At 37.5% G+C, this 18,467-nt stretch overlaps 1 protein-coding gene across 1 annotated transcript in view; it reads right to left on the bottom strand.

Annotated features, from left to right (window-relative positions):
• Positions 1-18,467, bottom strand: part of ARHGAP42 (Rho GTPase activating protein 42) — a 147,662-nt gene that overhangs the window by 58,432 nt on the left and 70,763 nt on the right. The window contains exon 4 of the mRNA XM_030234309.2: positions 12,069-12,140. Coding sequence (XP_030090169.1) covers positions 12,069-12,140 — 72 coding nt within the window. The remainder of the gene's footprint in view (positions 1-12,068; positions 12,141-18,467) is intronic.

Genomic DNA, 18,467 nt, shown 5'->3' with positions numbered 1-18,467 from the left:
AAAAGAAGTCAGTACCTTGAGAAGAGGAGAATACCTTACTTAGAAAGCAAGTGAACATTGTGAAACATGGCCATGATGATTTCTTTCTTCCCCTCACCCAGAATTAGTACATATTTTTTCCCCAACTCAAACTGAGGTTTAGAAATTGTAGAAACTGGTACATAAATATATTAGTAAGACTTGAAAATAGATCAAGTCAGACACATTTGTCAGTTGAACAACCTGAAGGCAACAGTGAACTCTGTGGAGATCAATAAAGCCACATCCCTTTTCCTTCTCTTTGAGAACAACTGCAAAAATGTTGATTTTTGCAAGAACAGACTGGAGATGGTTCATTGCTGGAATGTTAGACTTCAAATATATTTTCTCGAAGCCATCTTTTTGGTTACCTCCCAAACAAAAATTTGAATTGTATTTCTACCAAGTTAGTGGGATTTTGTTTGGTGATGTAAGTTTGGGGACCATGTCTTAATAAGTAGCAGGACAAACAAAAATAGCACGGTAGTCTAGAAAAGAAACTAAACTTAGTTTTGGAAAGACTGATTTGAGCTAAGATCCTATGGACTTCTTGCAAAATGTAGAATCTCAAAGTTTCACAACTCCTCATTTGAGGAGAAAAAAAGTAAATTCACCTTCCATTTTATGTTGCCCAAGGTTTTGCTGAGCATTCTCAGGAAGTAGTTGGTGAGTTTCTGGGTTTTGATTAGTTTTGATAATATTGAAATTATCATTGGCATCTGAGACCACAGGGTGCGGGTGCATTTTAATAGATGTCTGGATAGGAAGAATTTCTTTTTGGTAGAAATTTTGATTTGTTATGTGAATACTAAAGGTTCAAGATCAGGTTGAAAGATGTGACAAGCCTTTTTTTCCAAAAGAAAAAGTGAAAAGGTGACATAAAAGTCCTTCTCTCCTCTTACTCCTCCAAAACAGAATTTAAGGTATTTTTAGGCTATAGGGTTTCCCCAAATCCATAAGAAAGTCAAAAAGGAAAGGACATGGTTTATATATCATTAGCAAGTAATATGAAGTGAAGCAAATTTGTACCATAGTTCATAAAGAAATTCTTATTGATCGACATAAAATAGGGTTAATATAGTCATAAATTATGTCTTATGTTCCTCATAACTGCCAGTGAATACACTTCCAAATTGAAGCAGAATGCATCATGTAGAAAATTAAATGTCCAAATGACTATAAATCTTAAAACCAATTCTTTACTAAAAAAGAACAACCATATGCAAACCATGATGATCCAGAAAACAATATAGTATAAGACACAAATAATTATAATAAAGAGAACATATTGCAACTATGAAGTATAACAAGGCAATAAACTGGGAATACAAGACTGTTTAGCAGCATTAAAGCTATGAAGACAGATATTAGAAACTGGCAGTAAAAAAAGAACCTCAATTAAAATCAGGTAAGGAATACATAAAACTGAAATACACTTGAAACAAGCCAAAACTAATTTAAGTTTAACTGGAGTTCACATCTGTGTAAAATACTGAATAACCTTGAAGAGATAATTTACTTTCAGGCTCATAAACTTCTGAAGAAAATGTTCTTTTCCCTCTGTAATGCCTTTAGAGATCCAAGTATCAGGTACTTTCAAAAGTGTATCCTGGAAGAGGAGAATCTATTTCCTAACAATTCCGTATTTAATTCCATTAGATGCTTTCAAATTAAAAAGCAGATACTATTAGATGAGAAAATGTGTATGTAGGATATCACTTGTTTTTCTCTGAAAAATTCTCTCTTGAAATGGAAACAAAAATATTAGAAGTTCCCAGCATTGCTGTGAAAACACATGCAAACCTGCCAGTACTGTCAGGTCACAAAGCAGGACATATTAGACTCCCTGTTATTCAACTGCAGAGCTGTCTTGAGTTTATTTGGCTGATTCCAGGAGTAGCTGCTCTGTGTCTGGGAATCTGCTAAATCCCTGCCCAAACAGCAGGACTGGTAAGTCTACACACGTAATCTCATTTTATTGCTTTACTGTCTACTAAATATGAAGTATTTTTGCTGGAATAGCTTACTTAAGATATTATCAAGTTACTGCTTAAATAATATGGAGAAGGCCCCTAGAACACCAGAAATGGACTTACTTTTCTCTGCATCAGGTTTAGAATACCTTTCTGAAGTTTAAAATATTTTATCAAAACAGGAAGAGTTTTGTTCCTGTGCAAAAGCTTGTGACTTTAAATGATGTCAAAAACAAAGTTAGCCACGCTCTTTAGGAGCTCTTGAAGAGGCCACTTCATCTGCATAGTTAGCAACATGTTTGCTTTGTGCACTGAAAGCAAAGATAAAGAAAAAAGCTGCAAAGAACATAATGTCATTCAAATAAAGCAATTCCAACAGACCAGCTTAAAACTTTGCATACTCACTACTTTATTTCAAAAGCTGCAGATAAAAATATCTCTTTCTTAACTAGTAATTTCTTTTTTTAAACACTCTTTGGGAATCTCCCATTTATGCCAACCAATCAGCCATCATCACTGATCCCAGTGTTCCAGCAGCACATTCAGCACTGCTCATGGTCCCAGGGCACCTCCGACATCATCGCAACAGGACCGCAGTGTTGACCTGAGGAAGAACTTGAGGCGTGCTTTGAGAAATTTTTTAGATTAATACACACAACTGGAAACTGTGCTGCTTACAGATATTTTGGGGAAAAAAAGAAGGAAACAGTCTGAGGTCAATGTCAGAAGTGATTTTGTTTTGTTTTGTTTCGAAAGCATCTATTTTCAGAGTCCCTTTTACAACACTGATAAAAGAACACAAACTATCACTTTGGGGTGAAAAGTTAAGCCTCCCCAGTGGCGCTGTTAGGCTCACTGAGTGCTCTCAGATTACTTCTTGGAGGTGGGTGTTTAATCTTCTCATCAAGACAAGAATCTGAGACCACCTCTTCTTGGCAAACTCCACAGGAACAAATGGTTCTGTGGTAGCTACTGACAGGTCCTGAAATAACAAAACTGCTTTATTTGGTGGAGAGATGGATCTCTTGATGCTCCCATATCTATCAAGACACAATAAAGTTTAAAGTAATAATGTCTATTTTTGTTACAGCACAGGAAGGATACTTCCCAGATACAATCATCCACTTCACTTTGGAACAGAGCTATTTCAGAGTTTGCTTTACCAAAAGCAAAGTTGCTATATTATTAGGAGATTCAAATTTGTATATTCCCAGGCCCCTGCAGAATCTGCTGCATAGATGATAGAACAGGATACTGAATGAAGGGAAATCTGTGGCGATACAGCTGATCAAATGATTTTCTATTTAGAATGGAAAAAGGCAACTCCACCATTTATATGGAATAAAGACCCATAGACCCCACATCCTCTGAGAAATGTCCAAACAATGCCCAAACTGTAACTATAACTGTAACTATTTTTATGCAGTTAACAACACCATGAAACAAAGGGAAGCAATGCAGAAAGAGACCTTAATTTTCCCCCAAACTGGTAAAGAAAAACCCCAACACATAACAGAGTAAGATTAACAGATGAATTCATACCCATGTATAAAACCTCATGACTTAAGCATTTCAGTACAGTACCTCATGACTTAAGCACTAAGTGTTCAGTACAGCTGTGGCACTATACAACACCCACAAGACCAATTCTGAAGTAATCTCTGTAGGCTAAGAGAAGGACTTTGTCAAATCAAAATGAATTTGCCTTGATAAAGGATGTTAAAACTCAGGACAGAGTCTAATTTCGAACAAGGGGAGGAAGAGCAGGGGACTAGGTGCCTTTGAGCTGGTGAATGAAGATTGAGACCTTGTGCAGGGAGCAGAATACCAAACTGCTCTTTTAAGTCCTGTCCTGCTCTGTGCCTGGGCAATTGGCCACTTCTTGAATTTCTCTTAAATCCTTCTTGAGACTTTTAAAATCTCATCAACAACCTTGAGACCTGTTTTTCAGGTGTGGGAACATGATTCTGTTCACGCTGCAGCCAAGGGCAAGGCTAGAAAGAACTTAACAGCTGAGTAGAGCTACTGCACCCTGTTTGCCAAATCTTCCATGCCCTCTAACACTCACTAAGAAGTTTAGTTCCCCTGTGTGTTGGAAATTAAGTTTGAAGGGCAATGTCTTTGTTCATACTTTTGATCACAGCTCAGGAGTACAGTAGGATTCTAGCAGCTGTGCAGGGTCAGGATGCAACCTTCCTGAGTCCTTCCTGTGACACACACCACAGTAGGCTGCAGCAGATTAGCAAGAAAAAAAGCCTTTATTTAACTCGAAGATGTCAAAGTTTTCTTGCATTTTTATATTCTTTTGTCCTTTTTCAGTAAAAAGGCTAACACTACCTAAGTTTTAAATTTTTTTGTTTTACTAGCTGTAGATTTTTAAAAAAGAAATGGTTCTTTTTGCTAAGAAAGGTACACTGAATGCTTACTTAAATAATTCCACCAATTTACACATTTATTCTAAGCCTTAATTCTTAAATGTTATGGCAGAATAATAAATTATATTCCAATTTACTACAGGGGACTAATTTATTTATCCCTAATTTATATCTGTTTTCTTTATGATGCAAATTAGATTCTTATTAAACTGCAGAAAAAACGAAGCTTCAGAAACAGGTTTTAGTCAGGGAGCCAGTTAATCACACTCACTTATAACAGAGAGGCTGCATTTAATAGAATTTATAAAAACTGATTATGCACATAACATTAACTGTTTTCCTCCCAAACACCCGCAGTTAACACACTGAACCAACAGTTTTTAATCACTGTGTCCACAACTTTATAGTTAAGAGATTTGAGTTTTCACTCTCAACTTTTAAAAGAATACACTAAAAGTGAAACAAGCTTTTAGGAATGTTGTCTTTCTTTTGTTTGTTTTTCTGTAAACTTCCTAAAAGCTTGTCAGCTTTGAATGAAACAGGAATTGAATTGAGGCAAACTGCAATGAGAAAATAATTTTGTTTCATTTGCATGAGCTGTCCCAAGAAAAGCAGTCACTTCAAAAAGACCATGGGTCTAGGTGCTTAGCCAGTGTTGTCTTCCAGTTTCAAAGTTTGGCTCTGCACAGGAGAAAGTAAGACTTGCTTAGATGAAATGTATGCATAGAGGGCTCTTCATCATTTTTTGAAACTTCCCAAATATTTCACATACACAAGTGTAGAAGAAGCAATGGCTAATAATACTTGGCATAACAATTATTTTGTTTGTGGCAAAAATAGGTCTTTCACTGCTTGATATTTCCCTACATTTATTTGAATAAATAAGGAAAACTACATCTGATCAAATTAAAAAATAATTTAATGTTATACATTTTCATTAAATGCAAGTGCTGATTTCTCATTTCTTGCATTTGCTAGTTTAAGTAAAATATCAGATTAGACAACATATATGGGATTATTTCTCAAATGAAAGTGTTCTAGGACCAAAATCTTGGAATGAAATGTATTTACTAGTGCAATTCACAACTTTCACAGTTCAGAAACATTAACCAAACCTTGAGGATTTATGTAAGTAAACAAAAAGCTAGAGAAAATTTGTGCTTCTCTATCGACCAGAGATAGATGCCTATTAACCTATAATACCTAAAGAGATTGCCATGAGTTATTCATCAGTGCAGCAGATTTTTTGGTATGCAGCTGTCTCATGACCATTGAGTAGCCTCAGTTCCTCATGCTCAATTATTTATTCTTACACTTTATCCCAAATCCTCCAGCCCTCCTCCTCTATCTCAGCAACCTATGGAAATACCATCAGATTTTTTTACCTGGTCATTGCCAAAAATTAAACAACAGACTGATCTCAAATTGCCCCATGGAATCTTCTAACTGGTGACTTCTCTCTAACCAGACAGTCTCTCCCATAAACAAAACTCACTGCCCTCTTCCCATGAGCTAGTTCCTCTGACAGACTGGGTTTCTCATACTAAGCCCCATCTAAACTACATTACAATGACTCAAGTAGAACGTTATAAAAGACTGGTAAATAGAAATAGGTTTGATCCCCTGTACTTTCTTGCCTACAGAATAAGTTATCCAAAAAGACATCAGGCAACTGGTACTAACCCTTTTTGAGAAACTGTTGCATTTTAACTCAAAACATTTGGCCATCAATAATTCCCCTTGCCTGTCCTCTCTTTGTGCTTCCTTCTCCTGGCCCCCTCCCTCCATGGCTCAGACTGACATTAAAACACACCAAATCTAGTGGATGCAAATACCAAACCTTGAGTGACAGACACCACTTGTAATGAAACACCTCCTGCTGTACCTACTACAGCAAGGTCACTCATTTTTCTCAGTTAAAGGACAACAAGTGCTATGATTTGATTGGATACTGATGAAACTGATTCACCAAATGGGCATTCTGGTATTTCTAACCATCTTAAGATATTTATCTAAAACACTGCTCTGACAGCTTTCTGACAGACCTTAAAGCATGGGGGGTTTTGTTTGTTTCAGGCTCCTCAATATCTAGACAATCCAAATTAAACACAGAGAAAACGTGCTACCGCCTGCATGCCTATATGTGAAGATAGATGGGAGCAAAGATGCAGGAAAATTAATCCCAGCAGTGAATATGGACTTGTTTCCCAAGCAGAAAGGAATTCACTGCTTTGAATAAATGAATGAAATTAAATAATGATAAAAACTAATCCTCCTGGCCAAAACAAATTATTTTATGAAACAAACAGATGGAATTGTAAGGAGGAAACAAAACTCTCCTTTTAAGTCTTAAAACCAAAATTGCTTCTGTTGTCTTTGATCTGATTTAAGTTGTGTTTAAGGTCAATGAACATTGGAACAAATATTGCCAAATACTGTACTCAATGGATAAAAAGAAAGAGGAAGGTTTGGCTTTATGGTCCGTAACACATCACACAATGAGCTCACCAGAGTTACCAGCTGGGGCCTCGCAAACCACATTGACCAAATAAGGCAAAAGGCTTCGTGCCTGGAATCCTTTCCCAGTTACCTCACCCGGCTTCTGCTCGCCTTGCTACAATAATTGGAGAGGTCATTTTTTTAAACTCAGATGGAGTAAATCAACAGGCTGTCCAATGCAAAGCTGGGTTTGTGTAGTCTCTGGAGAGAACTCAGCTTTATTTAAACTGAGTGTGTACAGAAAAGGAATAACTAAAATATGTGCAATAAAAACAGAAGAGCAAGTAGTATAAATCAAGAAGAGCAAGTGATGCAGATTTGTATATTGCTGGTTAGATTACAAACCCTAATGTTTTATGGGGAATGTTTCTTAGATTTGTTGGGTACCTTCAGGTTTTTGAAGTGTATGTGAAGAATTGGTCTTTTGCCTGTGTTATTCCAAAAACACTTGAACTTTGCACTCTTGGGTTTATATGGTCCTTGTATTTAAAATATAGCTTTGTAACGTCAACAGGATATATTTTATCCTCCATATTCTTTTTGATTTCTGTGACCATATTTTTGCTTAAACTCATTATATTTTTAAAGAAAAAATTTAATATTCTCATTCCTTATATTAAAACATATATAGGATATTCATCATGGTAGCAAAAAATCTTACGAACTTATTTATTACTAAACTGAAATGGTGGTTCTCTTAATTTATAACATTTTCCCCTTTTTTCCCTTGGGAGAATGGGGTTTGCTTGCGTTTATGTGCAACTGAATTTTATCTGGTGTTTAATAAAAAAAAGAAAAAAAGCCCAGAAATAACTTTTAAGTGCTCTCTCACATAATCTTCACCACCAGCAAAATCTGACAGTAGTACCTAATATAATTTCCTGTTTTGTATATTGGTAACACAGCTATCTAATAATATTTTTCTTCCACAAAAATTTGGAAACACAGCTTAACAGGGTACTAAAATATATAATGTCAAAGTCTGATTAGAAGACAGAGTCCAAAACCCAACAGTTGCTTGGATCTGTACTTACTGCTAACACTGCCAATGCTAAAGGCATGCCAATCTTGTGCTTCTATACCCAATCCCTTTAAATGTTTGTCCATAAGATATTATGATGCAAATTAATTCCAAAGCTCCAGAAATGTGACATTACTACCAGCTCCAGAAATGTGACATTACTACCAGCTATCCTGTGGAGTTTGAATCATCCACAGAATCACACAATCACAGAATATGCTAAGTTGGAAAGGACTCCAAAGGATCATCAAGTCCAGCTCCTGGCCCTTTGCAAGACCATCCCCAGGAGTCACACCAAGTGCCCAAGAGCATTGTCCAAATGCTTCTTATCTCAGACAGGCTGGTGCTGGGACCATTTCCTGGGGGAGCTTGTTCCAGTGCCCAACCACGCTCTAGTGAAACCTTTTTTAAATAGCCAATTTAAATTTCCCCTGATTCAGCTTCAGACCGTTTCCTTGGGTCCTGTCACTGGTCACTACAAAGAAGAGATCATGCCTGCCTCTCTGCTTCCTAATGATGAAGCTCCAGACTGATGGGGTTTTCCCTGTTTCTTCTTCTCCAGGCTGAACAGAACAAGCAATCTCAGTGTCTCCTTGTATGACTTCCTTTCCAGACCCTTCACCACACTCATAGCCCTTCTTTGAACACTCTCTAATATCTTCCTGTCTTATATGGTGGCACCCAGAACTGCCCCCAGCACTGGAGGTGAGGCTGCCCCAGAGCAGGACAATCCCCTTCCTTGCCCAGCTGGCCATGCTGTGCCTGATGCTCCCCAGGAAAGGGCTGGCCCTCCTGGCTGCCAGGGCACTGCTGGCTCATGTTCAACTTGCCACAGACCAGGACCCCCAGGTCCCTCTCTGCAGCACTGCTCTGCAGCATCTCATTCCCCAGTCTGTCTGTACATCCAGGGTTAAACAATCCCACATGCAGAACCCAGCAGTTTTCCCTGTTGAATTTCATCTGGTTGGTGACTATACAGTCCTCTAATCTGCCAAGGTATCTCTGCAGGGCCTCCCTGTCTTCGAGGGAGTCAACAGCTGCTCCCAGTTTTGCATCATCTGCAAACTTGCCTACTATCCCTTCCAGTCGTATGTCCAAATCATTTATGAAGATGTTGAAGAGCACAGAGCAGAGGATGGAACCCCACTAGTGACAGGTCACCAGTCTGATGCCACCCCACTCATTAAAACCCTTTATGCCTGACCTGTGAGCCAATTCTCACCCACAGCATGATGTGTTTATTCAGCTGAATGCTGGACATTTTGTCCAGAAGGATTCTGTGACAGCATGGAAAGATCACATCAGCTGGCTTCCCTTGATCAGCTAGGTAGGTTAACTTGTCATTAAAGGAAACCAGGTGTGACAAGCAGGACTTTCCCCTCATGCTGGCTGTCACCAATGACTGCACTGTCTTTCAGGTGTTTTTCAACACCTCCCAGAATGATCTTCCCCACAACTGTACCAGGCACTGAAGTCAGACTAACAGGCCTGTGTTTTCTAGAGTCCTCCTTCTTGAAATTCTTGAAAACTGGGACAACTTTCTCCAGCTTCTAATCAGCTGGGACATCTCTGGTTTCTTTTTGGAGAGCAGCATATACACAGAAATGTTTTGGGGTTTTGGGCAGGAGAGGGATGACAGAGAAACAGAAGCAAGTTTGGATTTGATACAAATACCATTCTACACACTGTTTTAGACTAAAACTACAGGGAAAAAAAACCAGCTCACACCTGCTGCGGACCTGGTAGGGTCCACTCAACTGATGTGTCTAGAAAACACCACAAATATAAAGTGACATTCTCAGTGTTCTGTGAAACTTGCTGCTAAAATCCAAACGACAAGAAAATATCTATATCTTCTGTTTGACTATCAGCACAGATCATCCCAGAGGAGTTCAAAGCCAAATCCCTGTGTAAACCTTCCTTAATTGCAGATAAATAACCAGCAAGCTCAACTCATTCTATATTTATAAGAGTTCATAAATGCTCAAGGGCTGGTCCCAGTGAACAGAAGTAGGGTAAGCAATCTGACCATGTTTTCCACTTTACCAATAATGGGTTTCACAAAGCCTAAATTTCTACTCTACTTCATATGGGTCTCATTATTCCTAAATCATACGCTGCTATTTTGTAATTACTAGAAAAACAATACTGAATGTAATTAAGCTGTGACTTGTTTGTGTTGATACCATTTAGTTAAAGGCCAACTGTAATTGCTTCCACTGATAAAAATCAATTCAAAGGCAAATGTATCACACTTGGTTATGATGGCTTTCTGAGTCTCTAATTTCTGAGTTTGGCAGTTGAACTCCATGTGCAGTGTTAGAAAATATGTTTGTTTGACATTTTATAAAACAATGACCTGGGAGAGCTTTCTTTAGGGTATCTGTGTGTCAAGCCAAGTACCCTGGACTCTCCAAAACACACAGCACTGCATAATAAAGTGCATTAGATACTGGAATAAGAGATAGCTGAGCAAGGCTCCCTCCTGAACTCATTCTGTACAGTGTAGTATGACCACAGACAAGTCAAAACAACTCTAAGAGGAGCAGATGTCCGTATTTTACATGGAAGAGATATGGAAAAGAAACCAACCATTGTGATATACCAAACAGAGAGGACTCAACCTGTTCTGTAGTGCCCTGCCTTTAATATTCTGGATGATACAAAGAACAAAGGAGTCATCTTCAATTAGATCATTATGCATGTGTTGACATCTTCTGAGTGATATATTTATTCAAAGGAAATCTGAGTGTCATAGAGAGTTCTGCAGAGAGTCCTGGGAACCACCTATGAATTGTCTCTGTCATGCAGCAAGACAGTCAGAAGTATGGTGGGTTGAGCTTTCAAATAGGGTGCTCTGAAGAATGAAATCCCTTAAACTATGAGAATAGGAAATGAAACACTACTACAAAGAACTGGATGACACTACTAAAACCTACTGAAAACTAAAAATAATTTTGTGCTGGAATTAAGTTCTGATTCATGCAGCATGGTAAATAATCTCTGAGTCCTGCATCTCACAGCAGCTTAGGGGTGGGACAAGAGAAGAATGTTGTTGTACACAAAAACATATCAAGTGAAAGGGTAAAGAACACCCACTTCAGAGAAATCTGACCTCAAGTTCACAGTACACATTCTTCACAAACATCTACTTAGTTCCTGTGCGGAAGCAGCCCCAAGTGTTTGCTACACATTCACAATAGCCGTACAAGAAGTATAAACCTTTGGTGTCTCTTTCCAATAGCTCAGTTCTTCTCTTTGAGTACAGCACAAGCACAACCTCACCTGCAACATCAGAGAGCTTTTTTTTGTACTAGTTTAACCTTACAAATGGAATGTTTCCCAGAAATTTTTATGAGCAAAATGCGAATATAAGATGCGAAATGCTTCAGAACTAGTGCATTTATGCAGACAGAAGAACCATAATCTCTAATTAACTACCACAGCCTCCATGCATAGCCCAGAGACTGTAATGAAAGCAGAAACTGACAGCCACTCAAAAATTCAGGATGAGACTGAAAACAGCTCTTCTAGACTAACAGTTAATTCCAACATACTTTTCCCCAGTATATCTGATTTCCTGAGCTGACTAGTGAACCCTGGTATAGGCAGACAACCTGCATTGTCTCTCTCACACAGATATAACACTTAACACCAAACAACCAGATAAAATTACCAACTGGAGCACTTCCACCATGGGAAAATTCCTGAAGAATATTAAGATGAATACTCTGGCAAAACAAACATGAACCATTGCACTACATCAGCCATGTAAAGAGGAGAGGGAAAGCAGAGGCAGAGATCATACTGAAACTGTCTTCTGTCTTTATACAACGTCTGCTTGAGGGACTCATAGCAGCTGTTTGAATCCTCCCCGTGGTTCTGGATTAACCCAAGATGCAGAATACTGTAAATGCACACATCAGAAGATGAACACAATGTCAGATGGTAAGAATGTGCAACAGTAGCAAGAGCTGTCTTCCACGCACATTATCAGTCTTTAAGCTCCATTTCTAAATTGTCTCCTCCTCTGAAGCAAAGAATTTAGTATAATTTACTAACATATTAATGAGGATGGCATCAAGTCTGTTTGAATACAAAATGCTTGTTTTCAGTCCAGCCTTCAAATCACACTGATAAACTCAAATAAACATGAAATTCAAAACAACCCCAACCACTTACTTTTGCTGCTCCTATTTGCTCTTTTCGAAACTTCTCCAGCGGTGCTATTAGCACATCATTAGCATTCTGGATCTGCAATGTCAAACATAAAGGATATCTTAATACAGAGTATTTGCAGAAAGTGGAGTCACTGTAACTCTGCCAATGTGCAAGACTGAAAAATGCATTTCCGAAGCATTCTGGTAAGAGCAGAAGGCAGTAATTTTGTTTTCTTTACACAAAGCATACAACACACATGTACACTAGTCTACTACAAAACATTTTTATGAATAACGAAGGGAATTTTAATGGAAGATGCAGAAGGTTTTCTGGTGCATTACTTCCATGTCTTGCATCTTCCCTAAAACCAGAATAGAAAACAAAAAAACTTTCAGGAATATATTTTGGCAGAGCAAAGACAAACACGTGAATACTGACAGCACTGACTAAAAAAGTCTGTGTTTAAGGAATCTGAAACTTTGACAGCTGAATCTTTTCAGCTATCCCTTTGGATTATAGACCTAGGCACACAGAGCAGAAGACAGTGAGGCAGAGAACTCCAAAAAGATATGTGGGTACTTAAAAGAAATACTCTAGATTGGGTTCCTTCACTTTTCTAGTTTTTAAACTAATTTGAGATGTCCTGCAGCTATTTTTATCCCTTTAACTTAAACCAGAGTTCTTAATGAAACACAGTTTTCCCCTCTGGCCTCTGTTTATTTAGTGTAAATCCAGTCCTGGGAACTCCTCCCTGAAACCCATTCCCAGCAGCAATCACCCAAAGCAGTCTGTAGTCATTTGGGACTGGAAACACACAAGCAGCAGAATACAAATGGCAGCCAAGGCATCATGCCACTCTCCAAGGAAAGAAGTATAATTTACCCATGTGCCTTTTAGGTACAGGAAGAATAACCAATTAAATTGACTTTGCTGATTAAAATCAGAGAAACTAAAACCTGTCAACATATCAGAAATAAAGGACAAAAAACCACATTACAATATTCTATTATACTGACTACAGGCAAAACTCTGGATTTTCTGCACAAATAGCTTTTTTTCTCCTCACTAGTACAGTCTTTACCAACACTCATAATTTGGGCTTTGGCAGGTTTAGTGGTCTGGGCAAAGCTAACATGTACCTAAGCCAAATGTGAATGAATACAGTTCTTGTGGTTCCTCCATAACAGTAATTGATAAGTTACATTGTCAGTTGAGCACAAAAACTTCCCAAAAGTCTGTAATAAAAAACATATAGAATAAACACATTGAAATACAAACACACTTTCTTTCTTCCCAAACCTAACATTACAATTCAAAAGACCGCAGAATCACCATATCTCTTAGCAGGGCAAAGTTTTTGGAGAAGCTGAGACTTTCTTTGACACCCTTTTGAAGTGAAGCCCAAAACAGCAATGGCAACACTGGAATGCTCAGTGATACCATCTGCCACATTAAAAACAAAAATAAGGCACAGAGGATGAGGAGGAATGTTTTCATTGCATTCAACATCTTCCATCAGTTCCACAGGACCAGACTACAACACTACCTTTCTCTCCAAGCAGATACTTCTCACTAATATATAGATTTTTAGCTGTCATCCAGCAATCTAACTGGGACTCAACACCTTTTACAAGGCAAAGTGCATGCACATAGCAAAAGATAATTTCAATCCCAAGGATCACTAAAGCAGATTAACAGCAGTGCAAAACTTAAATGACTTGCCTACTACCAAGCAAAATTTCAGTGCATGAGCCTGGAAGCAGCAGCTGGAAGTTTTGATAGCTTACAGAGCATGTACATGGCTTTTAGCAACACATACAGAAACCACAAATGACTGCTGGAGTCACTGGTGCGGAAATGTGGATGCAATTTTTTTTTTTTTTTTCACTTCCCAAACCAAGTTTTTCTCTGCCCTTTAGATTCATTGCTCAATATGTCACAGCTCAATTATGGGAGACAGATATATATTACTGAGTAGTTACTTCTGATACCAACAATCACTACTACCCTTACTGCTAGTCATTGCCTGTCAAACTAATCCCATGTGGAGCTAAATGGCCCCTGCCTTGACTCAATGCTACCATTGAGGTCATGGAGCCTCCATGCTACACCAGGACACCTCACTGCATATATTGTCCTCTTGGCAGCATTAAAGTGACTGGAACACAACTCCTGCCCATCTCATTCAAAGATACTGCAAAGCAAATGATAAGATACTTATCTTGGAAAAGGAGAACCCTGCTTCAAACACCATGGAAGAACATACATATAGGAAGCATATGGAACTGAGAGTATTGGTCTGAGAAGTAAGTGGCTTTGCTGAGCTGAACCACAATGTTATACTCCCACAGTTATATATGAAGTGGGAACGAACAGGCATTGCCAGGCTTTCATCTAGATGGGGTCTGTGCCTCTGAACAGATCTTCTAAGCCACATCAACAGAACACACTGCAAACTCATCCCTGGGCTGAAAGATTCTATGGGCAAGAGCCCTGTTGTGACAAGTCATCTCCCAGCAAAATTAGGTTCTAGGCAAGAAACAGGCTTTGGTTTTGGGGAGGGAGAATGTGGCAGCAGGACCCAAGAAAATCCCAGAAGATGCATTTCAACAGCCACTATTACAAATGCAGAATGTTTCACTGTGCAAAGACTTCCAGCAATTTCCACCAGGTTGGGCCTAGCTTTTGGAATCTGAAAATTACAGAGAAAGAACTTTTGTCTAACATATTCACTTATTAATTTCCTGTCTTTGTCAATTACTATCACTGCAACTACCTCAGTTTCTTTCTTAAGGATTACAAATCTGAATGCAGCCCTGTTCCCCCCCCTCCCCCATCACTGCTGTGTCCTCTTTAAAGTAGCAATCCAATACTCCCACAGCCATTTCTGTGGAAATCTGACTGCTTGAGATAATCTGAAATTTTCACTGTGTGGTCCTAATAGAGTATCTTTTTTCCTGCCAAGATGATAATCCCTCTCCTACTCAGTTATTGTGCTAGGTTGAAATCAGGGACACTGGGAACAGGCAAACACTGTCAAAAAGACTGTAACGGGTTTTGTAAACAGCAACTTCAGAAGTCCATGTTGTGTCTAAAATATGGATCTTACCCTTCCATGCTTATTCAGATTAGTCACACCTTTAGAGAAGTTATATTTTGTTGATCTAATAGTTATTGAATGTGACACAGTTTCAGTGCTCAGCACGGTTAATATGTGGCAGTCATCAAATTACGTGATTGTTTCTCTTGTTTGGCAAAAGCAATGGTCCTTCTCCAGAAAAAAGAAAAAGAAAAAGAATACCACAATTAAATTTACTGACAGTTCATCAGTCTTTTCTAAATTAAGATGCTAGACAAGTATTAGGAGACATAATACATGAATATCACTTTGACATTTGAGAGAGCTATATTAGATACAGTAATAAAGAAACAGATTCTTCTAAACTAAAAAGCTTGTTCAGATTTTTATCTTTGTTATATATAATTTCACTTAGTTGTAGTCAATTCTACTTGTTGATAAAATCCCCATTGAAATAAGTACCACTAAAACCATCCAGAAGTTGCAAAATATATTTGAAAAATAAGCATTTTAAAATTAAAAATATTTTTTCTAAGGCAGTTTGACAACTTATGAGGATGGTCATTATTTGTATAACTGCAACATTTCAGTATACCCTGGCTACCTTTGAGACAACATGGTGAAGCCACTGAAGTTGTCTTTTCTGATTCATGATCACCCACTTCTACAACCTACCCTCTTTCCCTCCAAGAGTTAGCTGTGAAATTTAATTTATGCACCAATATTGAGATTAAACTGTGATTTTCCCAGATTGCAGATGTGGAGAGAAACTCCGCATCTATACATTCAAAATATATTGGACTAGCAATTTTTTAAACTTTTCTTTTTTAATAAACTTTCAATCATTACAATGAAGACCATTAAGAGAATCATAATTATTATATAGTGTTAGGGAAGAAAAATTTTCTTGTAAACATATCTGAATATTTCCATTTCTAGATTTTCTTAAATTCAAGTCAACATTAATGTTTTGAATGCATTTTCTAAGTATTTTTCTGAATTTAGGAGAGTGAACAATATACAGCCTGTACATGCAGCACTCTTCTTCTTCTTTTACTTAAAGTGTAGATAAAGATTTACATGGAAAGAGAGCAGGTTTAGATTAGATATTAGAAGGAAATCCTTTATTATGAGGATGTTGAGACACTGGTAAAGGTTGCCCTGAGAAGTTGTGGATGTCCCATCCCTGGAAGAGTTCAAGACCAGGTTGGATGGGGATTTGAGCAGTTTGGTCTAGTGGAAGGTGTTCCTGCCCATGGTAGAGAGTTGGAGTTGGATGACCTTTAAGGTCCCTTCCAACCCCAGGCAATCTGTAATTCTACTTGGGAATACAAACAGAAATTTACCTAAAAAACATTTATGCAGCTGCTAATTAATTTTTAAATACTAACAATACAGAAATTTTAAGCCCTGAATTGTTTTATAGGCTTTTATCATCACATTAGTGTCTAAAGGGCTGAACTACAGTAACAAGGACAGTCAATATCTTTTGAGCTTTGTATTTTCATTTGTAGGGATAAGGACTAGGTAAGTCACAGAAAGAACCGAGTTAACAGATTTACCAATTGCCAGAAGACAGCAGCAATTCATGTGAGGAACATTTGCAGTAAAAGAATTACATTAAACTTATCTGAATGACAGCAAAACAATTTAGCTAAGAAAAACTTTAGTGTTTATATACTGTATCTTGGAAAAAAACTTTTTTGTTCCAAAATCTGCCATGACTGCTTCTCATGGCAAATCTTGGAAAAAAATTTTTTTGTTCCAAAATCTGCCATGACTGCTTCTCATGGCAACACAGAATGACCACAGTAGCACATGGTAAATAGAACTTATTTCTCTGAAATACTGAATGGCTCTCAAATTCTGAATGATGACAAATATTAACTTTTTTCATGTCAGTATAAGACTTTTAAAAAACACAAATTAAATTCATTCAAAGGGGGCAACAAATCTCATAAGTAATATATGCACAGTAATGCATTTCTAATCTAGAAAAATATTTCTCTAGTAGACAAAAAGACATAATTTAATTTTAAATCTTTCCCCCAGTAACTAACAATTCCTAAATCTGATCAAAATATCTCTTCTTTCAGTTTGAGGCCTGTATCAGCAGCTCCTAACCACTACAACTTTTAATACAACACTTGAGACCAAATACAGACAACCAGGCTTTTGTAAACCTTATGTATCAATTTGAATGTTACTAAGAATATAAACATGCCATGATAAAATACATGTCATGTATTTAAGTGCACAGTTTCTGTTTTAGAAGTCAAAACATGTAAATATTATGCAAAGTTAATATTGTGAATTTCAATGCCTGTAACTACTTGACCTTAGCAAGACAAATATTTTTACAGCTTTGTACAGAAAACTCTACACAGACAAATCACACACTTAAAAACAAATAATATACTCAAAGTTCATCTTAATACCTCTCACCTTTTAAAAAGATAAAAAAGATGACATCAAACAATATCTAAACTTATGTTAATTTCCTAAAAGTATCACTGCCACTTATTTAAAGTAAAGCTAAAGGAGATTGAGAAGACTACAAAGTTCTAACTACAGACAATTAATAACATAGGCTGGACACTTCCATGTACAATGTGTAAAGCAACATTCAACTTCTTACCAAAACCTAAAGCTGTATCAAGTGATATTAATACATTGCCACAAGGGGATGCATATAAATCACATACTAGTCAAGGCTGGGAGTAGCTATACACACACGAATCAAAGAATGGTTTGGGTTGGAAAGGACCTTAAAGATCATCAGGTTCCACCCCCTGTCACAGGCAGCAATAGTTTCCACTAGATCAGTTCTTTTCTCAGTGTTTTCAAGGGTACTTTGATCTCCTATATTGCATAGTTTATGTTTAAAAATACATTACTGTAGTGTCAAAGCTGAAGTGATTGTTAATATAATAAAAAATTACACAGGAGAATATGCACAAAGGCTGCCTTTAGCACAGAAAGGCCAGTCTCCTCATGGAGTCCTCACAAAACATTAGAGGAAGAACAAAACTCATCTGAAGAACAACTGAAGAATTTCAGATGCTAGGTGTCCTCAGGAGCTTTTTCCTTTTGACTGATTACAGACCAAGCAGATAAAAATGCAGCCAACCTTCAAAAAAGTCAGTCTTTGCAAAGAATCTGACTCAGATCTACCATCTGCTTTTTACACATAACTTTTTGGAATTGATATTCCAAAAAGTACATATTGATATGCAGTGTAAATATACACAGAAAAATATAATATATAGATATAATATTTTAAAATTAGCACTACAAACCTATCTACAGATCACTGATATTCTGAGTCAGAAGGGAGCCAC

This window comes from Serinus canaria, chromosome 1 (genome assembly GCF_022539315.1).
Source record: "Serinus canaria isolate serCan28SL12 chromosome 1, serCan2020, whole genome shotgun sequence".
In the NCBI taxonomy this organism is placed as follows: domain Eukaryota; kingdom Metazoa; phylum Chordata; class Aves; order Passeriformes; family Fringillidae; genus Serinus; species Serinus canaria.
The sequence above is the reverse complement of the archived record's forward strand: the minus strand, read 5'-3'. Positions and strand labels throughout refer to the sequence as shown.